The sequence below is a fragment of the Catharus ustulatus genome, chromosome 3 (assembly GCF_009819885.2).
Source record: "Catharus ustulatus isolate bCatUst1 chromosome 3, bCatUst1.pri.v2, whole genome shotgun sequence".
Taxonomy (NCBI): Eukaryota; Metazoa; Chordata; class Aves; order Passeriformes; family Turdidae; genus Catharus; species Catharus ustulatus.
In genome coordinates, this window is record NC_046223.1 from 41,342,918 (window position 1) to 41,370,409 (window position 27,492).

At 43.0% G+C, this 27,492-nt stretch overlaps 1 protein-coding gene across 3 annotated transcripts in view; it reads right to left on the bottom strand.

Moving 5' to 3' along the window:
* Window positions 1-3,327: 3,327 nt before the first annotated feature.
* Window positions 3,328-27,492, bottom strand: part of RPS6KA2 (ribosomal protein S6 kinase A2) — a 279,910-nt gene continuing 255,745 nt past the window's right edge. For all 3 annotated transcript variants that reach the window (XM_033054733.2, XM_033054735.2, XM_033054734.2), the window contains 7 exons: window positions 22,094-22,183; window positions 20,491-20,649; window positions 19,155-19,316; window positions 15,053-15,129; window positions 11,377-11,494; window positions 10,291-10,428; window positions 3,328-9,925 (listed from right to left, as the gene is read on the bottom strand). In XM_033054733.2, coding sequence (XP_032910624.1) covers window positions 9,800-9,925; window positions 10,291-10,428; window positions 11,377-11,494; window positions 15,053-15,129; window positions 19,155-19,316; window positions 20,491-20,649; window positions 22,094-22,183 — 870 coding nt within the window. In that variant the 3' untranslated portion in view covers window positions 3,328-9,799. The remainder of the gene's footprint in view (window positions 9,926-10,290; window positions 10,429-11,376; window positions 11,495-15,052; window positions 15,130-19,154; window positions 19,317-20,490; window positions 20,650-22,093; window positions 22,184-27,492) is intronic.

Sequence of the window (27,492 nt, forward strand, 5' to 3'; positions counted from 1 at the left end):
CTGGACAAGCACCTTCTTTAACAGTCATTATGAATTATTAGGAACAGTATTTATACTTGTTATTTGATAATCCTTTCTTCCTTCCTGTGATTAGAATTTTACACCCTGTATCTCTCAGTGTACATCTCATAGATATTTAGAAGCTGTATAAAGTCAGTCAGTTCACAAGCTGCCACTCAGCTTCAGGCCTTGGTCATGTAAAAATTCAAGATTTTGCGAACTAATTTTCACTCTCTTTTAAAGTCTAATTGGAGATCTCATTTGAAATTAAAGTCTTATTTTTTTTCTCAGAGGTTTCACTCATGTTTGGCATCTATTTCTGTAAGGCCCTCCTGTGCTTCACAGGATTAGTGCACTATTATAATATATACTATAATAATTTATTTGGATTTTAAGGCTGTGAGGTTTTTTACTATGTTTAGGGAACACCTTTGCCTGGTCTCGACCATATTGCACCAACTGTGGAGAACTGATTGTTCTAAATTAACACTGTAGGTAGCCATAAGGTGGTGGTGTGATATGAATGCATGTCATGTTTGAGGCCCAAAGAGACCATCACAAGCATTTAAAATTGATTTCCAGATTACTGCAGGCTATTGAAGTCATCCACTTGCTTCTGCGTTAACCTTCTGTCTGCTAAGGGACACCACTAAAAGTGATACAAAGGAAATGACAAGCCCTTTTCTCCTTTTATGTTTTAAGATGAGGGTCTTTAATAATCTCCATGGTAGGCACTTTGGTGTTTTTTTCCCCTGCATCTGAACTCTGGACTTTAAATATATTAAAGTCGTATTAGTTGGTGCCATTTAGAAAACAACACTTGAGGCCTGAATTGTGGGGTTTGCATGACATTTTCTTACCTTTAACATACACTTCCTCATCTCTTCTGATGGCAGCAGACTGAGGTGAGACCATATAGCAAAAGATCAGCACTGCCAAGAGTTTCTTAAAGCTGATGGGTCACCCTTGTCACTTCTCTAAAGTGAAAGGAAGGTAATTTCTGTTCGCTATGTTTAAGTCTCCATTGTAACAGCTGATGTTCCTAAAGGGCAAATTGTTGTAGTACCAACAGGTGAAATAAGTAAATGGATGAGTAAAGCAAATAACTGATTGTAATAGAATTTACAACAGAGACAAGAGCCCAGATAACAATGTGACCATTAGAAATGCACTGGGTAAATGCACTGGAAATCACTAGTTTTCTTTTGCATGCCTTAGCAAGGAGAATTTGAATCTGCAAAATTCTGCAGTAGAGAACCAGTTAGGCTTTACTGCTGCAGCTGTTTTTGCCAGTGACCACAGACCCTGAAGGACAGGAAGAATCAATTAGGCAGGAGTGTGCCAAGCCAAAACAATGCACAGGCTTACCAAAGATGGTGAGTCACCAGCCTCTTAATAAACTAATTTCCTCAACAAAAATGGAGTTGATCTCAGGCCAGCTTCGGTTGTTTAGAAAAAATCCAAAGACCTCCTGTCCATCTAGATTAATGGACAGATAATCCTTTTTTTTCCCATCTTTTCTCCAGACAGCTGGATTATGGCGCCTTCAACAGATAATTCACTGAAGTTACCTATGAGTAACTTGAAAAGCTGGACATAGCCTAAAATCCTTGTCTTCAGCTCTTCTTCACAGCTTTTAATGCAAAATCTTTGCCTCTTGTGATCTTCAGACACTAGTTGTTACTGCCTCATGTTTGCCCTGCTGTATTGCCTGAGGTGCTCAGCCAGCAGTTGTGCTGCCCTTGAAGATGGTGCTATTCAGGCATATTACAGGATTTTCTGAGCCTCAGGACAATTCCCATGGTACATTGTTGTGGGACATAAAAAGGAGGTGAAGTGAACTAGGGATGTCATAAAGGAGGGGAAAGAAAGAAATGAATGTTGAATAAAGAGCAAAATTACAAGTGGGAGGGGAGTTGTTGGCTACTGGTTTGTTTTTTTAAAAAATTTTAAACAAGTGTGTACCTCAGGGGGAAAAAAGCATGGTTACTTTCTCATTAAGTGCAGAGGCTTAAGATGGTTGCCAATGCAAATTTCCTAAAGGGCTTGATTAGCTCTAGAGTATATTCTGGAAAGCCTTCCTCTCAGATATCTTATTTATTCATTTTCTGGCATTGGAGGGAAAGACTATAATCTGCCTGCCAAAGGCCTGGCATGACCCATGGCTTCCTAACCAGATCCTCTGAAAAGTTAATGTGTGTCCAAAAATGGATGGACTTGGCTCATTCCTGGTCAAGAGGAATTAGAAGTGGGCATGGAAGAGAAAACCTGGATTGGATTTGGGTGGTGGGTTTTTTTTCTTTTTTTTCTCTCTCTCTCCAGTTTTCCTATTTGGATGTTCTTGTATATGATTGTGGTTCTCCAGAGATGCCTCCTTTTTTACTGCTGGGCCTATAAGGACAGGTGTACTGGATTTATTAGATCCTACTAGAAGAGGCTATAAACCCACAAGATGGATCTGTGGGGCAGAAATGTGGTAAGAGAAAGGTGGAATAGCTCATGGTAGATGCCAAGGTGCAGAGGAAAAGGATGGGAAGGGACATGCATGTCCCAGTGATGAAGGACCTTGAGGACTAAAGGAGAAGGAAGTTTCTTTCATGAACAGAGAAAATAGAGGAAGGACAGAGTGGGAGTAGGACAGGAGCAGCTGGCAGGAGAAAAGAGGCATGAGACTGCCCACAGTCGGAGCAGAGACCTGTGAACAACATTCTTGAAATCCAAGTTTGCTTGGTTATGCTTGCTTGGACATAAATCACATGCTGTTTCTCCATCTCTGATACTACATGCTGTTCCTGCAAGGAACCTGAGCCAGGCTCACCACCTTTGTGATGCTGCCAGGTCTGATGACAATCCAGATGTGAATGCCAGTGTAACTGTGTTCAGGCTCAGATGTAATGCCAGGGAAGCAGAACCAATCCCTCAAAGTAGGAAGGGTTGATTTTGCTTTTGTGGTCACTAATAAGTCCAGCAAACAGAAAGGGCTATGCAGGCTCTTGCCAGACACCAGCAGTTTCCACAGGAATGGCACCTTGGAAGATCTCAAGGGGGCAAGGGAAATTCATGCTGAGGCAGGTTGTGTGAAAGCACTCATTTGTCTGGCAGTGAAATCCTAAATTTGTCTGGTGGGTGAACTGTGTGAGTGATTGGCATTAAAGGCTTACTTGTTGCTTTCCCAAACAGAGGTTTGAGTATTCAGGCTGCACAGAGATAACAGTTCCAGGTATAATTTGCAGGTAACTGAGTGCTTTTACTGTGACTAACACATGGCATTCAAACCTGGCCAGTGCTTGGGGACTGGAAAGAAATTATGCAAAAACAAACAAGATCCTTTTTGCTTTTCTTTTCTTTTTATTTCTTTATAAAGAAAGGAAAGGATGGGCATGCCAAATCAAAATGGCAGAATACAGACAAAGGTGAGCACTGAGGCTTCTCCTTGGGGGCCATCCACAGTAAACCCTTGCCTTGGTAGGGTACAGCTCCCCATCCCTCCTGCCAGGAAGAACCCAGCATGCAGCCAGCCCTTCAGCACAATCACAGCTCTTTGAAGTTAGTTTGCACAGTTTCACAATACCATCAGCCCACTCATGGTGGGGCAGCAGCAGCTGAGGCCAGCAACATTAGCAGCAGCAACATGGGATACAGTGCACAGAAAAAAAGGGAGCAAAGAGCTTGTTTGCAAACAATTGTAGGTAACAATATAGAAAGTCCAAAGATCGTCATTCTGCTATAAAAATATTACACTTCATAAAACCATGTACTATAAAAAAAATCTATTCAGAAACGCTGGTAAACATAACAAATATCTGTACACTGGCTGTCCTTTTCATACAGGAAACATAAAAAGCGTGAACCTCAGAAATCACCGTTTTGTAAACATGAATATGGAGCCTGTAAACAAAGTGCTAGATCATGGTTCATATTTTGTCAATTTAATACTACCCAAGTAAATCCCTTGCACACATCATCACCTAATGGTCAGACTCCACTACTGCAATAAAGAGGACTTGACAGAGCTCTCCCACAGAGTCACTGAAGGTGCATGTGGATGAAGGAATTAACACAAGAGGGAAGGCAGCATGATTTGCTCTGAGTAGCAAATCAGAAAAAGTCTTTTAGCAACTGGTTTTCATTTTCTGCACTTCAAATGCGTATTTTCCAGCCTCTCCTTTCAAAATTTGCCTTCATCAAAGAAGGCATGCATTTTCCTCATTTTTCTTTCAGGCTTAAGCATCTCTGAAAAATATGTCCATAACATCCATTTAGGAGACACAATGGAGCACAAGCTGAGTCTGTAACTCTGTATACCAAGGCAAGAAGTAGTGGTTGAATGGTTCAACACTGAACATCATGGTTTACACAATATGGGACAACAAAAGGGGCCAAAATATAAACTTCGGGCTGCAAAATATTTCCATGTGCAAGCCTTGTGATGACATGCATGATCAGATGAAGGCTGACATACATGTGTTGTCACCTAGTTTCACCTGGAAATGCAAGGTCGAGGTTCACAAAAATCTATTGAGAGAGTTTAGATAAAATTTGGCTCTAAAGTTACTGTAACTTTACTTACTCTGTCACATTTTTATTCTGCACAGGCTTCAATCCATCCTTCACCTGAATACTAAGATTTTTAGTCCTGTACACACTGAGAACCTTACTTTTAACTTCATTTTATCTTCTGAGTTTAAATTATCGTGGTTTTTGCTAACTTTCAGAATAGGAGAGGGTGTGCAATTGTGTGTGTCTGCTGTGGACAGACATGGAGAGAGGAGCATGGGACTGTGTTCACAGTTCTGAGGTAACAGAAGCATCTTAGCTGCAGTGTTTTCAGGCAACACAAGATTTCAGGATGAGGGTCAGCTAGGAAGTAAGAATATACACTTCTAAAGGAAAATTATGTACACTTCAAAAGAGGAAAAAATGGGCTAGCACATTTTACTTTTTTTCTTTTTCAATGCATTATACTAAAGCATCTTATTAACATTATTTTAGACCTTTATATTTTAATGTAAGGAATATCTGAAGGGTTCTGCTGCTTGTCTGTCTTTTAGGATTCAGATATGTGAATGTGGAGCTCATGTGGCTCTTGCTTAAAGGTGTCAACTCTGGATGTTCAACAAGGGAACTTTGCTTCTAAATATTTGCTTTGGCATTTCTGATACACACATACTAAGAGAGGACTTCAAAACACCTGCCTGAAGATAATTTTCCAGTGAAACTACAATATATTTTCTGCTATAGTAATCTGCTGTATCTTCTATGTTTGACTGCCTTACTCCTTCTCAGGATTGAGAAAGCTGTAGCATGCCCCAAAACCAAGAATTTCCTCTGCAAAATGGATGACTTAAAAACAAAACCCTGGGTTTTTTCTATCACTTTTATTAAGGTAATGGTGGCAAAAATATATACAGTCAACATTATTTCCCCATGACATGGCATCTGGGGCCCTACACCTTCTGGTTGCAGGGCGTTTGTATGAATTTGTGGCCAATTTTCAGAAGCCTGACTTGTCCTCCCTCTCTGTTCATGGGGCTTGGCACTGGGAACCTGCTGCTGTACAAACATCATTTACAGCCCCAACTCTGAGCCACACCTGGACTCTGCTCAGCACAACAGAGGGGCAGAGGTGACACTGAACTTGTAACCACTCCAATGTTGCCAGCACTGTTGGCTAAACTGATTCTGTTGCTTTCCTGCTGTCCCCAGCCATTTGTTCTGATGCACAAACATTTGCTCTGCCCCATGGTGACCTGGCTAAGGAAGGTGTGAAAGGACAGATGAGCAGCTGAAGTCAAGAGAAAGTGACTGACTGCCATTTTTAGTGTCAGCACTTGCATATGCTGGCATAAATTCAGTAGATCATTAGTATAAGAAACCTTTGTGTCATCCATGGCTTAGGGGATATGCCTCCTACTTGCTGGGCAGACACTTCTCTCCTGGACTGAACAAAACCTGCATGGATATGGTCCTGTGCAGCCTGCTCTCTGTGAACCTTCTTTAGCAGGGGGGTTGGACTAGATAGGCTCCAGAGGTCCCTTCCCACTCGAACCATTCTGTGACTGATTTTGAAGTGGGCCTCCAAATGTGCTGACTATATGACAGGTACACAGTGGTATGCCTTGGACAGTCATTGCATTGTAGAGCTTGATGGTTAAAAATGTAACTATAATATTTATAATAGCCTAAGGCACTAGGTCGCTTTATGGATTAAAAACTTGCAAGATGGTACGTTGTAATTCAAAGAGATTTTTAGACTTTCAGGAGTTAAACATAATGTTTAGTAAAACTCTCTTAAGGTTATATAAAGAGAGAGAGAGAAAGAGAGAGAGAGGCTATGCCTTTTTCAGTTTCCTTCTAGAAAAAAAAGTGCTTATTGCTATACCATGGCCAGGAGTCTAGAAAGGAGATGCTGTACAAAAGCAGCCATTGCAGTAATTGGGCCACAGCCTAGGAGCCTCTCCTGGATCCAGCTGGACCAGGGGAAGTGGTGGGTGCTGTCAGTCTGAAATAATGGCTGCCAGTGGCCTATTCCTGCCTTGCTGCCTCCCTTGGATTTGCTGATGGAGGCTCTTGCATTTCAGTCCAAGCGAGCTAGATCAGCAAGACTGATAGGAATACTTTGATTGGGACTGGAACAGGACAGAAAACCCTCAGAAGGGCACCTCCCATGACAGGACTGCAGAGGGGAGACTGATCTGCCCTGGGAAGTGCATGGGGATGCACATCTGGGACAGAGCGGAGGCTGGATGGGGCAGTTTTTTCCATGGATGGGCACAGCTTTTTTTTCTACACCCAGAGTAATCATTACTGCTATGAATGAGAGATTTCAAAGAATACTGCAGACAAAACTCCAAGTATCATCACCTCAACCTCTGACTACATTTCTACCCTTATTTGGACAAGCTGGGACAGCACCTGTTTTATGCATGTGTTTACATACAGACACATATGTGCACACATCTGGATGCAATGGCAACAAAATCTCAATAAAAAAAGTCCACTATATGCATGAGCTTATGTGTGAGTTTATAGTAATTACTAGGCTTATAAAGAAATTAGTGAGAATTAAGATGTATGACTCTATATGTGTCTCCATGATAGTAGCTGGTGGGTTAAAAAGAGGTAAGTCAGGAAAATATTAAAACCCTTAAACTTTGGGAAGAGCAACATCCTGTAAGCTTGGTCTACCATAATATTCAGTTGAAAAAAATGCTCAAAGAATTAAGGCTGGGTATATCTAGACAGAATTAGACTTTTTCCAATGGTTGTGAGAGAAAGCAAACTGAAGCAATGCAAGATGACCAGGAAGTCTCAGAGGGAGACAAAAACTGTACATCGTATTTTCAGCAGTCTTTCTACATTACCATGCAATGCCTCTGACCATTAAAAATACATTTTGTTAAAACAGCACATATCAGCTGGGACCCCTGAAAATCCAGCCCTCCCTCCAGGTTGCCCTTTGCATCCTTATACCCACTTTGGCTTCTTCCAGGACAGAAATAATTTTGAGAAAAACAAGGCCTGGCCAGACCTGTTCTGCACCAGCCAGGATATCCCTGCCAGTGGATATGCTCACAGTGTGCTGTTAACAGAAACGTGTGAGACTTAACTTCTAACAAGCAGAAAATTCTGAAGGCAGCAAAAAGCTGACACTGAGCACAGCTTAGCCAGAGGAGAGAGTGTGGGCTGCTGTGTGTAGAAGCACAAACATCCACCTTTGTGTTTGCACTCATCAGTCCCAGCCAATTCAGCCTCTATGTGAAGTTTCACAGCATTGTTTGTTTTAGAAAAGAGAAGGGCTTCAAGGAGAGCTGCTTTGCAGTGATCCTCTGTGCACAGCACATAAACTTGAACATTAAATATCAGTTTAAATTATTAAGAATAAATTTAAATTTAAAAATAGAACTAATGCAAACAAACTTCATTCAACACTGAAGGAGAGATAGTTTTAGGAAGAATATTACTATAGCAAATGAAACCCCTTGGACACTTTGAGGCAGTGATCTGGTAATTCCAGTTCAGCACTGAGATGCACAAATTACTCAGCAAGCAAAAATTACCATGTCTAGCATATGAAGCTCCATGTTCACATTTTTCTTTTTTTTCTTCCCCTGTCACAACAGAAAAAAGCTAACATGGCACAGTAGCTTTCCCCACGAAGCATCTGAGGTGACAAAATTCACTCAGAAAATAAAAATTAACAAAAGCAGTACAAAGAAGAATCCCGGTCAGCTTGTGACCACCAGTAAGCCAAGATGGGTAAGAAAAATAATAAAAAAATAGTTCACATCTGGCACCACAAACCTTGCTTGCTTTCTTTGAAACCAGGAAATGAGAAAAAAAGTCCATTTTGCAGAGACCATTTCAACAAAAGTTTTCTTTCCCTGGACCTGGGAAATCCAGGTATTAGGGCACAGAATTTTTGTTTTATATGTATATAAATATACATGTACATATTCATATAAATATAAAAGCAGAGCATCCTCCCATTTCTCCTCATAATTTATTATTATTAAAGCTTGTAACAGAGTTAGCTGAACTCTTCAGAAGTGGATTCTCTCTGCACACATGTGGCATGGGGAGTCTAGCTCTGCTACAGCAGAACACCCAGGCAGGGACATGAAAGGTTGGGTGATGGAGGCAGATTTGGGTGACCAGCCAGGGGAGGGCAGGGAGTGATGACTGGAAATGGCCTCTCTTTCTCCAGCATGGCACTCTGTCCTGCCAGAACAGCTCCTGGGGAGCAGACTGGTGGTGTGGGGGGATGGCTGCATCGACCCACCTGGCCCCTGGGCAGCCCAGCCACCCTCTGTCTTCTGCACCACCACTGAAGGGGGACTGTCCCCTGCTCCCAGAGGGAGTCACAGTCTGCCCCCCAGCCACTTGTACTCTAGCTGCCTTTGGATTATTTTGCCTACTGTCCGCAAAGCCACTTGCACCCTTTCCTGCCTTTGTTCAGTTCCCCAGCCCCTTCATCTGATCCTCCCAGACCTGCCTGCTGGCCAAGACCAGGCTTCTTTCTCTTGCCTGATGCACAGGTTCCTACTCACCCTGCTCTACACAAATGCCTTCCCACAGTCTCATAAGACCCATTCTTTTCCTCAGAAGACCGAGTTTCTCAGAGGTTTTTTTGCTCTCTGGGACTTTTGAGCAAGTCAGAACTGGTGGCACACTCTCCTTGAGAGGTGCTAGCTTCATTCCAGAGAAGGCAGGGGCAAAGTGCAAAAGATTCCTCAAAAACAGAAGGTATTTCCACCACCACCAGCTCTCTCTACCTCGTGTTGTATAGCACTTGTTCCAAAAAAGGTGTAACTCCTGTGTCTCTGCAGCCTTCACTCTTCCTGGGGTGAGTGGAGATCAGCAGATGTCTACTGGTGACCAGCCAAGTCACTTCATCATGACGCATGCTGCAACAGCATTGTAACCCGGCTGCGATCTTCATAGCAAAAAGTGCTTTTCTTGAGAAACAAAATGAAAACTGTTCCCATGGAACAACATGGACTCAAAAATAGCTTTCCTAGGGTGGAAAGGATGGAGCTCGCCTATTTCATTTGGCTTTATCTCAGTAAAGAAACAGAGCTACTGGCAAAACTGGCACATCTTTGTGAAGTTGTTAAACTCAGGACCCTGGCTGGAATGTAAAAGAAAATGAGCAAATGAGAACTTTGCCTTACGTGGGCTTCTGCTAGTTCTGGCAATTTCATGTGCAGGTTGTCCAAAAAAGTTCAGCTAGCCAAGTAAAGATGAATTTCTCAAATAATAAACTGTGGGTTTTCAAGGAGGCCTTTTGGGGGTACTGCTACAATCTGGTAGAGGTAAGTCTTTTCATGCCTCGCCGCTGAGCCAGATTGGAGGATAATACAGGCTCCAGCCTTGGTGCCTGAGGTGCTCGGTTTAAAGCAAAGTAAGTGGCTGCCATTGCACCCTGTAAAACAGAGAAAGAGAAAACTTGGAGCTGAAATTCAGTCCTTTGATGCTTTTCCCTTCCCCTATTCAGTATCCCAAAGAACTGTACACGTGCACAATTTCCATGAAATGATACAATTTGTGCTGGCAGACAGCTAGAGTGTCTCAGGTTCAAAATGGTGAAGAGCAGTATGTGCCACCAGGTTATTACAAAGCAGCCTGAAGTTAAAAATACTGAGCAAGTGACAGTCAAAAATACAGTTAATACAGTGACATATTACATTTAGCCTCTGTGGCAAATGATCTTCCAACTCTGTCACTCTTCAGACTATTCAATGAAAGCTCATTCTGCAGGCAAGGATGAGGGAAGGGTGTAGGAGGTACCTTAACCAGGTGAACATCCTGTCTGCTGAGTTGGTTTTGAGACAGGTACTCCCTGTTCACTATCCAGGGGTGTCTCAGGACTTGGACTGCTGTGAGGCGTTGATGAGGGTCTACATGAAGCATCTTAGACACAATGTCCTGGGTTGAAAAGGAAGAAAACAGTACAAGAGAGAAAGTAATTAATAGCAGTGTCGGTTTTACTAAGATCTTCCTGTTGGCAGTGTCATCATTAGCATGTACAATGAAGAGAGTGATACACTTTGAGAGGTTTTGTGTTCTTTAAGTGTCAGGTCTTATCTTCAAAATTTTCAGGTGTAATTTTTGACTTTCAGTTAATAATCCAGTAAAAATATAATGTGGAGGATATTCATCTTACTAAATGATTGTTAATTGCTGGTGGCCTTGTAGGAGTGACAAACACCAAGGGAGAGGATGACATCTGAAGGCACTTCCTCACTGACCTCAAGGCATGCTTGCAAGAGAAACTTAGAAGAGAAACTCAACACTCAGGAAACTAAAGTTCAATTAGGCTAGTTTTACAACATCTAAACATTTTAATTTCTAAACTGAACAGCTGCTAAAAAAAAATCCATTGTGAGGCTTATAGGTGCTGGTAGCAAGATTAATATATTACTAGGATGGCTTGCAGTTTTGTGGTGGAAAGTATAAATGTTCTTCCATTGGATACTAACAGTTGCTAAAATTGAAATCTCTTGCAAGAATCTTTAAAGCTTGTCAAAGCTTCTGATTAATGCTGCACAACTGGAAGCTCGTAACTTTTCTGTCCATTTACTTGTCTCACAGACTAGTGCACAGCTTCATGCCTAAAGATCTCAGCACCAGATGATTTTTTTTCTTCCAGGATTTTCCTTGCTTTGTGATAGATGGGAAACCTAAACTGTGAACTGTACAGGAATTAAAACTGCCTGCTCCTGGTTAACTGAGAAGCAAAAAAGTGATTCATGCATAGAGTACACATCTGTGCCATTGACAAACCTATACTTCTTTTAGAAGTGCAGTTGCACCTAAAAAATAGTTCTGTCATATTTAAATCTTGAGAGAAAATCTGAGAAAGGGTTCACTGACCTTTGCAGTATCAGATACTGAATCCCAGTTTCCTCCTGTAAGAGCATATTTGCCACTGCCAATCCTGGCCAGAATCTCCTCTGGGGTGTCATCTGGTCCATTTGCAAAAGGAGTGAATCTATACAAAAAAACCCCCAAAACAAAAACAAAAACGAACAAAAAACCCAAAACAAAACAACAAAAAAAAAAAAAAAAAGAGAGAGAGAACAATGTAATCAATGTAATTTGCAAGTACAGTAGTTTCACGAATACAAGCCGCACGGATTATAAGCCGCACTTCCGGTGCCTCGACAATGTTGCTGTCTTTGTCAATAGATAAGCCGCACCCCGAATATTAGTCGCACTTTCGTTCGTCGCGAGAATCCGTGCGCAGCTTTCACAAATTGGCCAATTAGTAACAGGATCGTGGCATAGCGGGGTTTACTGGCTCGGGGCGGGGCCAGGAAGGCTCGGCCCGCTCATGGTTGCCGACGGGGCCGGCCGGGTGGTGCTGCAGCCGCCGCCGGGCTCACTGGCCCCCCCTCTCCCGTCAGCACTGCCTCGCTGCCGCGTTTACTTGCCCTGCCAGCGGGCCAGCCGCCGCCGCCGCTACCAGGCACGCCGGCCGCCCCGCTGCTGCGTTTACTCGCCCTGCCGGCGGGCCAGCCACCGCCGCTGCCGCTGGCAGGCGCGTCGGCCGCTGCCGCACCATGTTTGCTCGCCCGGCCGGCAGGGCTGCCGCCACTGCTAGGCTCTGCCAGCGGGGCGGCCGCCGCCAGGCTCGCCGGCCGCCCCCTCCCGTCTGCACCGCCGCCGCGTTTCCTCGCCCTGGCCTGCACTGCAGGCCCCCGCACCGCCGGGCTCCCCCACGCTGCTGGCCCCAATTCTGCTGGGCTTCCCCTGCTGCCAGGCAGCCCCACCCGCCGGCCTTCCTGCTTCTGCCATGCTCCCCTGCACTGCTAGCCCCAGTTCTCCCAGGCTCCCCCGCCCTGCTGGCCCGGGCTCTGCCGCCCCCCCTGCCCCACCCTGCTGGCTCAGGCTCTGCCGCCCTCCCTGCCCCGCCCTGCTGGCTCAGGCTCTGCCGCCCGCCCCCCACACTGCTGGCCCCGCCTCTGCCAGGCTTTCCCACCTCTGCCGGGGCCGGCCGGGCTCCAGCTTGGCTCGGGGCTGCCGCGGGCTCTCACTTCCATGTTGGCAGCTTTTAGAATATTGTTCATGTATTAGCTGCCCTCGAATATTAGCCGCATTTCCGGGTTTCCACCAAACTTTTGGTCAAATTGGTGCGGCTTGTATTCGTGAAATTACTGTACATGATTTCTTCGTTCTAGTATTAACTACCACTGATTACAACAGGAATTTGGTTCCAGAATGAACCACTGATACTGCTGCTTCATTTTCACTCAAATTATACAGGCTGGTGCTTTCTCATATTGATCCGTAGAGGAAAAAACAGATTCCTTAACTGTTTTTTAAAATTTTTGTTCTGTTTTAATTTTTACGAATGAAATATTATTTGCAAAAATAGTCAGGTTTTTACCTCTTGTTTTAACTTTGCTTTTTTGCCAACACCTTTATTGCCAATATCGATACCTTGCTAATGGCAAGAAAGGACAAAAATTGTAAAAGAGAAGAAATACAATCTGAAACAGGAAAAAAAAAAAATAAAAAAGAACCCTTTGTAATCTATTTCGCAATGCATTGTTAATCATAATGGGCAAGTCAGTTGGGCAAAAGAAATTACCTGCAATAAGTTACTTCCTTGTCCAACCAGTCAGAAATAACTTCTAATATGCACCCAGCCTGTGACAAAATCAGTGTCACATGCAGAGGGTACACTTTTTGTCTTCAGAAAGTGACAAGAGATAAGGTTTTTGCAGCTGAATACCATCTATCAGGCCCATTTTCACTCTTGAGCAGCTGTGTAGGTTTAGAAGAAGTAGGTATTTTTGATTTTATTTTTTTTTTCAATCTGTCTTCTCTTCAAACTTGCCAGGGTGGTTTTTAGATTGTTAAACAGTTGGTTTGGCTAGCTTCATATCCCAGCTGGTATCTGGTAGCAAATTCAATTCCTCATGCTGTATTTTCTCATTTTCAGAAACATTTCAGACTTCATAGCAGTTCAGCCCAAAGAGATAGGTAATGCTATTCCAATCTACAGCTATCAGGAGGGATGCAGTAAGAGTTAAGGACTGGCAAAAACTCTGAGGTCTATCACTAGTTCCTTTAACACGATCCCTGGCTCTCTGAGCCCTCTCTGCTCATAGTGACTATAGGAGGAAAAAAAAAAGCCCTGGATGTACTTGCCAGTTCCTACTAATCTCCTCTGGTGAGGAAGAACAAGACCATTCATTAATGCAGTGATGGCACCTCAAAAAGCATTCCTCAACTGATTGTGTTACTATTATTTCTCTGGTAAAGTGCAAAAAGAGTGAGATACAAGTTACTGGCACCTGCCAGTAACAGTAAATTGAATATCCACCAAGTTGTGCTATTTGTATTTCTGATTCAGTTATATTTGGATTTTTTTTCCCTCATATTCAATAAAGACGCATTCTGAATACAACCAACTGAACAAATATAACTGTGGGTAATGTGTTAATTTTATTTTACTGATTCCAGCTGTGTAGCAGTCTAGTACATCAGCCAAATAGAAACAAGCCCCTGGAGGTCCAGCAGACTGGGAAACTTCCCCAGAAAGTTTTGATATATTTTAGCTGACCTTGAACACATCTGTAGTCAACAATAAAATAGATGAGATAGAGACCCCTGGCACCTTTTCTGTAATCCACAAAGCAAGAGCTGAAAGTCAGAAAGTGAGAGTCCAACTCTTTGTTTTCTGTATAAAACCCAGGAATGAATCCAAGCTTCTTGTCACAACTGAATAGTCAGCTTAAACAGTTTAGAGAGGTCACTGAAAAGCTGCAAGCTGTGCTTAGGTGTGATAAATGTGCACATACCATAGTCTGAGAAATGACATTCAGGGGCCTGATAATTCTAGATTGGGTTTGCACACTTAATTTCTCAATCATTCCAGCACATCTTATTCCTATCCTTCACTGCTTATTTCAATCTGTGTCTTTCCCTGTATTTCTTGTTTTAATATTTCTCTTTAGCCTACATTGGTAGGAAAGTTTCTGCTGCCTGTTTCTACTCTTCCTGATCTCTTAGTTTACTTTCTGAATCTTATTTTTCAAATAAGGCCTGAAAACTATGTTAGGGTATGGGGTTTTTTTAGCTTTTAGAGGCGCTCAGACACTTCAACAACAGTAACAAATGAAGAATAATGAAGCTGAAGAGAATACATGTATCAATAGAAGGAATTAGCACTCTTCCATGGATAAGGTGAACATGATGAGGTGCTTTATAGTCCTGTGCATCTCTCCTAATGGTAAACTTTCCCACTGCTTAAGTGGTGAGTGAATACTTTAAGATTCTAGGTCTCAATGCATACAGGCACTTTCTGTTATAACCTAACAATATATATATGTATATAACCTAAACAATTTGTCAAGTGTGAAAGATTAATGCATTCCAGAAAAAACTTATTCTAAGTCTTTACATCTATTTCCTTGTTTTATACAACTGAACACACTTCTGGGAGGTGAGAATCCCCATCTGTGACTCCTTTCAGGCTTAATCAGTGCTGCAGTGCTGAGCCCACTGGAGACTGCTGCTCTAGGAGAACCTTGTCACTCACCCTGCCAACATGGTGTAGAGCAGGATCCCCAAGCTCCAAATGTCACAGGCTGCATCATAACCTTGGCGTTTAAGGACCTGTGGGATGGAAAGAAAGAAATGAAAATGGTTAATCTGCATTCCTGAGTTTTTAGCTTCCAATATATGAAAAGCACTGATTAGTGGTTGTGTCTCCTGTCATTCCCAGGGTTTAGCTGCATATCTGCCTTGAACAGGTGGCTGCCTTGGGATCAAAATGTCCAGTAGTGCCATGGAGCAAGGCAAACCCCAGGCTGAAATGACCTGGTTAAACTCAGCACATCTTTCCCCTGCACAGAGAGAGAGAAGTGCAGGTTGTTGAAGCTGAGGAGTCTGGGAGCTCCTCTGACCATCCAACATGCAGAAAAGTAGAACAATATTTCACTATGTTAAAATGTTTCATAAAAATACCTCATTAATACTTTGAAACATATCCTCCTAACATAAATGTTACCAAGAACATTGTAGATGCATCACAGGGCTAAATGACAGCAATAAGTATTCCAACTGAGATTGGTTTGGATTTGATACAACAAATAGATGCACACTGAAGCATATCTAATGTCAGACTAATGAAGATGCATGACAACTGCAAAGACAACTAAAAGGCTTCTCCAACTTCTGTGTAAAGAGAAGTGGGCACATTTAGACTGGAGTCAACAGCAGGCTGAAACTTGACCCCCTTTTCCCACGGGGCAAACAAGACCCATGGTAGTGAGCAGAGATCTGACCAGTAGGGTCAGTACTGATACAGGATGGTAAGCTGTAGCAGGAAGGATAAAGTCCAGATTTTATTTGTGCCAGTGCATGCTAAAAGAAATGCCTATTGAGTCAGTGCAGGTCCAAGTGAAAGTGAAGCCACCAACTTAGCTCAGGCACCACCTCCATATCTTCCCACAAAAGCACGCTACCCTCTGTTTATTCAGTTCTGACACACGAGGAGTTTTGTCCTCTGTAGATGGACCAGTAGACAGGTCTTTTTGCAAAGCACATGAAAAAGGAATATACAAATTCAGCAAGTCTTTCTCTGACCTGCAGCCTTATTACCCAGGAGTATCTGATGTCTATCACAGAAAAGACCAAATTCTGCTAAGGAAAAAAAGTTTGAGAATATGTTGCCTTGACAGATTTTATAAGTGATGAGTGGCAAAGCAACCATCTGTCAGGTATGCTACTGAACAAACATTTGCTACCTGGAAAAAAGCCCAAACAAGCCAAAAAAGCTCCCACAGTAACAAAACCAGAGGAAAAGCTGCAGTTCCTTCTGTTGACAAACCTGGTAAAATCATGCTTCTGCCTCTCTCTTCCACACATAAGATGTAGGCATTCTGGCTGATTTATTTCTTTCTATTTCTTTAGTTCCTGCATTCATTTCCCCTCTATTAATGTTAGCTTTTATGGCAAAAACTTCTTTTCTATTTGACAAACTCAGTTGCTTCTTGCTTCGCCTGTGGTGAATAGCCAATATTTATCTTTTGTTGTGGTTGTTCTCATTGTGTTTTGAACAACTACAATTTCACTCCTCTGTTTTCCTGCAATAACCAAGGGCAATCAAACCCAAGGCAAGTGACAGAAAAAGGAGGCAATGATGATACTTAGTGGAGTGGGTTAATAAGCAAGTGGTTACACAACCTTAATGATTAGTTACTTCCAGAGCTTAGTGGGATCAGAAATAGAGGCAGAAGTTGGTTCCTAGTGCCACACCAGAGCAGGACATTGTGGGGATAATGGATGTCCTGGAGATAATGATAATGATGAACTTGGGTTCATCCAGTTCTGAGAATGGCTCAGATATTTGTCCAAGCCCCTTTTATTTCTGTAGGCTTTGACTTACTGGGTTAACAGTGTTACAACAGGTTTTTCTCAGTTGTAACAAGCAGAGATGCAATTGGGTACAAAAACAAATAAAAAACCTCAAATAAAAAAGCAGTAGTTCTTCACGAATTCTGTAGGAAAACTGCAGAATAAAATATTTTTACTTTATCCAGAAGCACCGTGCTGCATCAGTAGTACAACAGCCTGGCTCTCCTGGCATGCAGCACTAGGTGGCAGCGTGGCTCTTTCAGATCGTCATCATCTTTGCTCTTGCTATGCCCTAAACCCCAAATTAACTGTTTCCAAAATAAATGGAGATCCAAGTGGGCAAACATGTCCTCCTTCTTCGGTCACCGCCCTCTTTGTCACCAGCTCAGCTGACTTTCTGCCTCCTTAACTAATTCCACCAGCATGTGGCAGACGTTGCAGTCGGACTCAGGGAATGTGAAAGTCAAATCTAGGCTGGAGGGCAGCATTATATCACAGGTAAAATGTAAAAGCACTTAAGGCTTTATGCAAGCTCTCTGCCAGTTCTGGTAATGTTTCAATTAATCTCCAAAGTCTCCTGCATTAGCAGGACCTGGCTTACTCATCCCGAATGTCTGGGAGTGTGCTTTCTGCTTTCAGCTCAAATCAGAAGAGCCTGATCTGAAACTGGCTGAAATGTTTGTGATTACAGACACTCTATAAATTAGCCCATCATGAAAAATAGATACACCTATTTTAAGCATCTTGTACCTTGGAGGAAATCTGGGTGCTTCACATCTTGCAAACATGATTATTTTTGTGGTTAGGAATTGAATGGCTGTGGTGCCACACAACTTTTTCAATTGACTTTGATAAATTTTAAACAGCTCATTCCCATTTCTAAAATGGAAGCCTAACCAAACCGCAGTAAATACCCCAAACCAATCTATCTTGGCAATGGAAGGGCTTTTTTTTTTTCTGAAGAAAAATCTGTTTTGAATTTATACTGCCCCAGCAATGGGCTCTGTATAACAAATTCTCCTTCTGATGCTGGAAGGCTGTGATTCCTGTAATTTTTGGAATCATGAAAGGATCTCGTACAGAAAGATCATCCTATTTTTCTCTTCCCAGTCACAGATGAACATTGCATGGGAGAAAGAGAAGACCTAGGGAGAAAAAAACGTTGCTAGATGATACCAACAGAGAGACACTGGAAATTTGATAGTAGAGAACAGATGAAGTATTGAAAGACAGTGGGTTTTTTGTTTTTCTTATAAGGACCAAAACAAGCAAAGGAAGATGCACATTGTATTATATGCATATATGTATATACATAGTGTATATATTCATATATATGTATATATATATGTATATATGTATATAAATAGTGTATTGCAAGTAGTAACATTTTTTATTTTCATCACTCCAAGAAATAGGCAATTACCCAAGAAATTAACTTCTTATTCCTTCATTGTGAGGAAGCAGATATGAACATCTCATGAGTCAAACACAGCAAAGAGCCCGAGCCATGGAACAGCCCTATGACCCAAGCCTTCTCCTGCAGGGCTGCATGAAAGGAGCAGCACTTGCCAGTGATGCAGAGACACCTCTCCTTGTGCTTGGGACAAGCTGTTTGGTCTTCCTCCACTTCCTGTCTGTAAAAATGAGAAAGCATTTCCTACTTCCCCCAGAACAGCGGGGATTGGTACTGGGAGAGCCTAAGGGGAGAGATGTTTCTTTAGCTCAGTGAAGTCAACAATAAAGCTCTCACTGATTTCAGCATAGTCAGGATTTAATGTAAGTATTTTTCTTTTCAGTTTTATCACAGAATCATAGAATGGTTAAGGGTGGAAGGGTAATGAGTTCAACCTCCCTGCTCAAGCAGTGTGCCCTAGAACGCTCAGGAATGTATTCAGATAGCTTTTGGATATCTCCAGAGAAGGAGACTCCACAATGTGTCTGGGCAACCTGACATCAAGATTTCCCTCTTAAGCTTAATCCTGTTCTGATGCAGTGCACTAGAGGGAAAGCAGTTTGATCAGAAGCAGCAGAGAAAAAAAAAAAGATATTTATCCCAGTAATGAGCCAAAGCACTGTGTGCACCAGTCCAAGACAGACACGGGCTTCTGTCAGGAGAAAAACAACTGCTGTGACAGGACCAGGAATAGGAAAGTTAGGGTAATAGAGGCTGTGCAAGTGCCAGTAGCCTGGTTTCTGCCTTGCTCCTCTTGTAAAGGCAGCAAGGGAGGAAGGACTGCTTCCCAGGACAAACTTGCTGTGCAAGCTTTGAAAGGTGATCCTACCTCAGGAGCAACAAAGTTGGCTGTGTAGCAGGGAGTCATGAGCAAACCATTCTCCGCTCTGAGTTGCTTGGCAAACCCAAAGTCACAGATCCTGATAGAGTCTGGGTTTCCTGACTCATCCATGTAGAGGATATTACTTGGCTTGAGATCTCGGTGCACCACCTTAAGAAAGAACAGTGAGAAACAAGTGAGAAGAGGAGGTCAGGGAGCACTTGGGCTTGGCTGCCATTTCTAGTCTGCTGGTTGAGGTCAGGCAGGAGCTCATGCCGAAAATATTTAAGTTTTGGAAAAAAAGTTACTTAAAAGCCTTGGGCAAATGAAGGGGAAAAAAATTAAAGTCTGTTAAAATGAGAAACAAAATGTTTGACAGCCTCTTGGGTGTATTAAGATGGAGGCTGCTGCTCTGGGAGGAGACAACTTCCTAAGAGTGATCAGAGTGGGCTGTTGTACAAACATCTTGGTGGTAGAGTCTGCTGGAGCTTGATGGCCCTGAACATGCAGCTGAAAGGTGAAGAATTAATCACATCATGGGAGGAAAGTTTGTAAGGGTCTTCTTGTGACTGTCCATGTGAGTGGCTCACACCTGAAAAGAGGGATTAATTTCTTTCCTAATTTCAAAATGTATTCACACAATTTCATGTGACTGTGTGTTTCACCAGACATGGTGAATTTCAGTGGCAGGAAAACAGCCTTTATTTGTTACATCAAGACTGAAAAATTACCATGAAAGCATAGAAGCCCAAGCACAAAATGCACTTTGTTTTAACCATGAAGCAGGAAAAGCAGTAAATATTTGACTAGCTATCCAAATTGCTTGTCCGTGAAATGCAGAAAAGGAGAGATTTTCAAACTGTTGGATATAAAGAGCTTAGACTTTAAAAGTCAGATTTTAACAGCATGTCACAAGTCTTTCCCGTCAGCTGCTCAAACTGCCTCTTCATTTGGAGAGTTGAGCTTTTGATTTTCTACCTCTCTGCTGACTCAACTACCCTACCAATGTTGCTAAAAGTTCAGGTTCTGCAACACTGATTGTGAGAAAAAGTAAACAACTAATATCTCAAGAAAATACATGAACTTGAAAATCACTGTAGTGTAGGAAAGAAAACACTACTTTGACATGCTTCAGTTCAGTGGAAAATGGGTAAAAAGCCAATGACCCTATTTCAGAAACCAAATATAATTATAAATATGGAGGTAGGGGTTTTTTTGTTGGGGGGGAAAGGGGGGAGGGAGAAAGATATTTACATTTCAGAGGAACAAAATCATAACTATTTCTCTTTCAAGAAGTTGAATTTTAAGAAGGTTGATGCAGCAAAGCCAAAAAAGCAACGCTTACGCCCTGAGAGTGCAGGTAGTCCACAGTCCTGGTGATGGTGCACAGCACAGCGCTGGCCTCCCGCTCCGAGAAACACTTCTGCCGAAGGATGCGGTCCAGCAGCTCGCCTCCCCGCATCAGCTCCATCACCAGGTACACGAATTTCCCATCATCATAGACCTGCAACAGGAGCACAATAAATGCATGTCTTGGACCCGTCAATTTGGTAAGGGTTGGTCCTTTCATCACAGTGTTGGCTTGCGTGCGTGTGAAGCTGCAAGAAGAAAATGTCAGAAAATGTGTGGAAATGGGTTTTTTATGCTCAACAACTTAAAAGAAAACTTTGTAATTTACTTAAATCTTCACTTTTTTTCTGATGTCTGTAGCAGCTTGCTGATTTGTCCACACAGAAGTGTAGCTTTCCTGGTTTTCTATCATGCCAAGAGAGCCTGCTCAGCTGTTAAAAACAGCACCACTCCACACAGCTTCAAATGCCTGCTGGCTCTCACCCAGTAGTGTTCTCTCCACTTCCACAGGGTAACATTTGCCATTTCAAATATCAATATTTTCCTTTGACTCATGATCAGCTAAAGAGCTGTTGGCCAACACTTGCATCTAATGATATTATATAGTTTACATTTGCAATTCTGGTGAATATATTGTTGATATCAGCTGCAAGACATATTTACATTCAATGTCAATGGCAGTTGGTAAAAGACATTTTATCATTTAAATTGGAGAACAACCATTTTCATGTCATCATCCTTTATCTGGACTGCAATAATAGGCAGTGGTATAGTCATCAATGCTATATGTGTTTGGAAAGGAATATTAAAACTTGTTTTGCACAGATTTTGAGATACTCTTTAACACTTATGAATTAGGCGAGACTTTCCTGAGGGCATGTCATTAGGAGATTCTTGTATACTTCTCTAAGTTCTAAACTGGCAACTGACACAAGCAGGATTTTGTTCTGTTAAACTCTGAATCTGACATGGTGTGGACAAACTTAGGTGAGACTTCAGGCAGCTAAAGTAAAACACATCTGACTAAAAGCCATTGCCGCATTTAAGCATAATGGATTATTTTTCATATGAAATGCTGAAGAAAAATACCTTAATGACTTCTCAGGCTGCTGGAGTAGAAGGCAAATAGTCCCTGGCATTAAAACACTATTGAGGGAAATCCTGGTGGCTCTGTGAGTTCTCCTTTTCTCAGCAAAGCAGACATCACAGGCTGACAGGAATGACTGCTGCTCGAGAAAGATCATCCGCCTGTCCAGCAGCACCACTGTGTGTGTTCAGCAGTGCCCCAAAACACCCAGCTAGGGAGATCTTCTTTTAAATAGTGCTGCAAACCCAAACCCATTTTTTCATTCTCCATCACTGTGCCCTTTTGGCTTTATTTACAGTTTGTTTAACAGTAACTGGAGAGTGCATGACCTGCCCCCAGTCTTTCCAAATGCTGTCCAGTAATTTGTTAAGTCATGTTTTTCTCCTTGATTTCAATGGGTCTGATTTTAGCTTGGACCATCAACTGAAGAATTTTCCAGACATGGACTAATAAGCAAGCCTGACTATAAAGTGAAAATCATTTAATGCTGTAGTGCTTAAAGACTACTCACATCTTTAAGAGTAATGATGTTTGGATGCTGTCCATATCGCAAGAGTATCTCAATTTCTTCAGAGGGGTCTCTCTTGCTCTTATCAATTATCTGGAATAAATGAAGGACAGTGTAGTCAAATACCAGTCAGCAGCACAAAGCATAAACCAACAAATTCCTACAGTTTAAACAAATTACTAATCAAAATTCTTCTATTAATCATTATTCTAGGAGAGGACAGCTCAAACCATGTGCAAATGAGAGCCATGCTGACTGTCTGCCAAAGCCAGATGGAGCAATAATTAGTTTAGATTCTGAAGGCATAGGCCCTCTTTTTGATGCCTACAGTTCTGTTTACCCATAAATAATGGCATTTACAAGAAGTGTCATTTAGAAATCGAACAGCATTGAGGGTTTTAAAATAATCATAGTTTTAAAATGACCCCTTCGACATAAAAAATTGGTAGAATCATAATACTGGCATATGTTTGTATATATGCTGATAAATTAATTTTCATATGTCAGAAATGAAAATGTATGGACATTTACTGTCAGAGGAGATTTGAACTGAAACTATTGGTAATCACTTGGCTCTTTGGGCCAAGCTGTTGTAGTGAACAGAGTGACCAGACATTGTATTTGGCCATGTAACCAAACTCTCTACCCATTCCTAAACTGGAAAGAAATCTACTTCATCTACAGATCACTTTTATGTAGTCAGCGTCTTTTGCCTTATGAGAAAATATAGTAAGATATACAAAACGTTTCAGTTTTGTAGCAGCAGGTCTTAGAAAAACGTGACACCTGCTGCTTGGAGAGCATCTCAGCATGGAAAGTCAGTTATCAGGAGAGCACTGACTTCTCCTTAGTGGTTCTGGTACCTGCAAAGAACTTTGGTCATTTGTCCAGCTGAGAGCACTGATTAATGCTTCTCACTTTGCAGATTTAAATGATAAATATGGAACAAAAAATTATCTTAAGGGAAATCTCTGCACTTTGGAATCCCAAAAGTAACTGCCCAGGAAATGGTGAAAGACTCATTCTAGAAGAAACTCCTTAGGTGTACACTATTTCAGCTCTATGAATTATTGCTAGAAAACAACAGCAGTACTTTTGAATAACAGGTTTACCAAAGTGGAATGTGTGGCATTTTCAGAAAATAATATCCATTATTGCCTTGGATTTCTAGACTTCCAAACTTAAATGTGGTTGGTTTCTCCAAGAACTAGACACAGAGCACAGATTTTAAATGATGGTATAAGCAGGGAAAAAACAGCTTTTTAAAAAGCTCTTTTGCTAATGAGGATAAATGCCTGCCTGCTTTTTAATAAAATGCATGCATTTTTCACGGTTTAATAATGGTGATAAAAATTCAAGTAAATGAGTAGATTCTTATGCATTAGCCATAATAATGCATAACTGGATATAAATCTGAGTTTCATAGTCATCATGACAGGCATGTATGTGCAGTGGTAATGATGGTCAGTAGTTGTCTGTGGCTCAGGTGTGCCTCTGAAGCCATATCAGTGATTTGATTCTGAATTGATAGAAGTGTGACAAATGAAAGTGCAACAGGCAGATGATGCAGGTAAATGGTTATTGTGCACAGTTGAATAAATAAAGAACTCCAGAACAGGTGAATGAAATAAAAATTTCTGCTGTTATTCTCCCAGTTTAGCTGAGACATTCTCAAGAAGCCAACAAAGCCCTGATCAACTGACTCTGCAATAGCAGAACCCCAGTGACTGAATGTGTCCCGCTCAAGCAGTAACCCTAACATACAAAAAGATCCTCAGGGCCACTTCCTTGGCTACACTGATAAACCTCTTGCCAAGTTACTGGAGTAACACACATGTTCCCCTGATAGTATCTGCCTGCCTTGTACAGACCAGCAGAATGAACTGTGGCAGGTATTACCACCAGTGTGAAGTACCACTGTCACTATGCTGGTGTAGCAAGGTGTACTCTATATTGCAGAGTCCTTTTCTGTTGCACTTCCCTGTGAAAGGAAATATCCAGAGCTGTGGAAAATTTTAAGCAACTATTAATAATGCACGACTATAAATTCATATATATGGCCTAAAAAATCCAAACCAAAAATAGTCTCAGCTATTGACAAAACTAAAACCAACATGACCCAAAGCACTCTGCTACTGATGCAGTAGTAACAGCAGCAGATGACATTTAATGCTTCTAATTCACAATATACTATGTAAATACAAATTTCAAGACAGTCCCACTAAACATGCATGCTTTTGTTTTAATGTGTGCACAGCCTGTGATACACTGATTGCACGGACAAGCTGTCCCAAGCCACACCACAAATCACTGTCAGAGCTGTGAAGGGACCTGCAAAATTCCTTTCAGTCCCTGGGTAGTCTGACTGGGCAGACCAGAACCATTTTTCTCCTGCACAGCAAGAGATTGTCACCCTGACAGTGCCTCTCTTCAGTGTGCCTGTGACTTACACTTGGCCCATGACTGCTAAAGCAGCAGAGGAGGTGCCTGCTGCAACTGCAGCAGAAATCCCTCTGCAGTTCAGTCTGTCTGCAGTATGCACAGTTTTGTTATTTGTATGTTGCAATGGACACAGCAGTCCATTAAATATGCCCCATAGCTCCACTGCCAAACTCAGTTCTCCGGATCTTCCTTTACACAAAGTCATAGAATCATTTAGGTTGGAAATGATCTCTTGAGATCATCAAGCCCAACAATTAACCTAGCATTGTCAAGTCCACCACTAAACCAAAGTGCCTTATCTAAATGTCTTTTAAATGCCTCCAGGGATGGTGACTTCACCATTGCTCTTGGAGTCTGTGCAATGATTAACAACACTTCCAGAGAGTTTTTAGTTTGTTGTTAAATCCACACAGAATTTCCTGTGGTAAAAAAGAGCATTTTCCACCCTGGTCCCTGTTTCCTCTGAGACACTGTATTTTGCATGAAAACAGACTCTTCTCTGTTCCTCTCTGGGAGAGCCCATGAACCTCCTGCAGCTCTTCCTGTGCAAGAAATAATGTATTATTTTTTTTAGGACACTTATTCTGATTTGAATTCAACTAAAATGTGCATATAGACACTCTCTATTACAGAAATAAGGGAAGATCCCAGCTGCTAGTCCCGAGAATTTGAGTACAGTAGTTTCACGAATACAAGCCGCACGGATTATAAGCCGCACCCCCGGTGCCTCGACAATGTTGCTGTCTTTGTCAATAGATAAGCCGCACCCCGAATATTAGCCGCACTTTCGTTCGTCGCGAGAATCCGTGCGCAGCTTTCACAAATTGGCCAATTAGTAACAGGATCGCGGCATAGCGGGCTTTACTGGCTCGGGGCGGGGCCAGGAAGGCTCGGCCCGCTCATGGTTGCCGACGGGGCCGGGTGGCCCAGCTCAGCGCCACGGCTCGGCGGGGCTGGCCGGGTGGTGCTGCCGCCGCCGCCGGGCTCGCTGGCCCCCCTCTCCCGTCAGCACCGCCCCGTTGCCGCGTTCGCTCGCCCGGCTGGCAGGGCTGCCGCCGCCGGGCTCGCCGTCCGCCCCACTGCCGCTTTCGCTCGCCCCGCGCCGCGCCTCGCGAGCGCCGCGCCCGCCCCGCGGCGCTTTCGCGAGCGGCGGCGCTTTCGCGGCTCGCGGCGGCGCTTTCGCGAGCGGCGCTTTCGCGAGCGGCGGCGCTTTCGCTCGCCGGGCGGCGCTTTCGCGAGCGCCGCTTTCGCTCGCCCCGCCGGCAGGGCTGCCGCCGCCGCCACCAGGCTCGCCGGCCGCCCCCTCCCGTCTGCACCGCCGCCGCGTTTCCTCGCCCTGGCCGGCACTGCAGGCCCCCGCACCGCCGGGCTCCCCCACGCTGCTGGCCCCGATTATGCTGGGCTTCCCCCGCTGCCAGGCAGCCCCACCCGCCGGCCTTCCTGCTTCTGCCATGCTCCCCTGCACTGCTAGCCCCAGTTCTCCCGGGCTCCCCCGCCCTGCTGGCTCAGGCTCTGCCGCCCGCCCCCGACACTGCTGGCCCCGCCTCTGCCAGGCTTTCCCACCTCTGCCGGGGCCGGCCGGGCTCCAGCTTGGCTTGGGGCTGCCGCAGGCTCTCACTTCCATGTTGGCAGCTTTTAGAATTTTGTTAATAGATTAGCCGCCCCGGAATATTAGCCGCACTTCCGGGTTTCCACCAAAATTTTGGTCAAATTGGTGCGGCTTGTATTCGTGAAATTACTGTAATATATAATGATGCTACTTTTCTATTTCTCTCTTTAGATGTGTGGTGAAGAAGACCAACCCTAAAAGCCACCATAATGTATAGGTAACTTAACTGAAAATGTAACACAAGCTCTACTGTACCTTGGCCCAGAAGGGCTATGACGCACAAGGGTTGTCCATTGCCCTTCAGAAGAGAAAGAAACTGAGCCATAAAGCAAATAAACTTTTTTCTGTGCATCGGACTCCCAGGGATTGTTCAGAAACTCATCTGTGTCAAACAGTGTATGAAAGAATTTCAGAGTAAAACGGGCTCAGCACGGTCAATAGTGTCCTTTTTCCTGATAGGGGATTTGTTTTTTCTTTAACTACCACATCCTTTGTGACAAACTGACTAACTGAAAGGAAAAGGTGCATTTTCTTTCCTCAGTGGGATTTAGGGTAATAACCTCATGATATTTTAAAATTAGTCAAGCTCCTTTAAAGGACAATACTGAACACTTTCTCTGTTAAGGAAGAAAGGAGCAAGACAGAATATTTTCAAAATCCCCAATAACCCATCTGTCCAGTTTTTACAAGTCCTTTTACAAGTCTTCTGCATGGAAAAAAATAATCTAATTCTCCTTTACTAATGGGTTTTCAATGGATTTAGCCTTGCCAGAGCAGACTGATGAGTATAAAAGAGATTATCAGTAAAATTCTGTATGGGTAAAGCCTTGCTGAAATTGGCACAGAAACTAAATAGACAGTATATATATTTGCTCGTTGCCTTTTTGTGAAGGTATTTGCATGCTTCCAACTGTGTAGATAAAGCTCTTCTTCTGGACCTAGTTATGCCATTAGCAGATGTTGGAGCCTTCAGCTGTTTGATACCACCCACCAGCTGGGACTTACAGCCTTTACAGCCCTGCCAAAGAAACAGTACGTGTGAGCACTGCCTAATCCACTTTCAGTGAACCAGCCTGCTAATACAAATTGCCTTTTCCAGCTCCATTTCCAACACTGGAATTAAGCTGAATGACTTTGCACGAGAAGAATGGAGAATGGCTGTGTTTGTCACATGGAGTTCTCCATCACTACGGCTGTGAGATTGGAAAAAGGCAAGAGGTGGGAGGAGACAGTTTAACTGCCTTTGTTGCCTGGAAAATGAACAGCCTAAAAGAAAAGGTGAGAGAGAAGCAAGAGAGTGAGAAAAAGGACAGAAAAGAAACATGAGATGCACTGATGGGAAGAGCAGTGA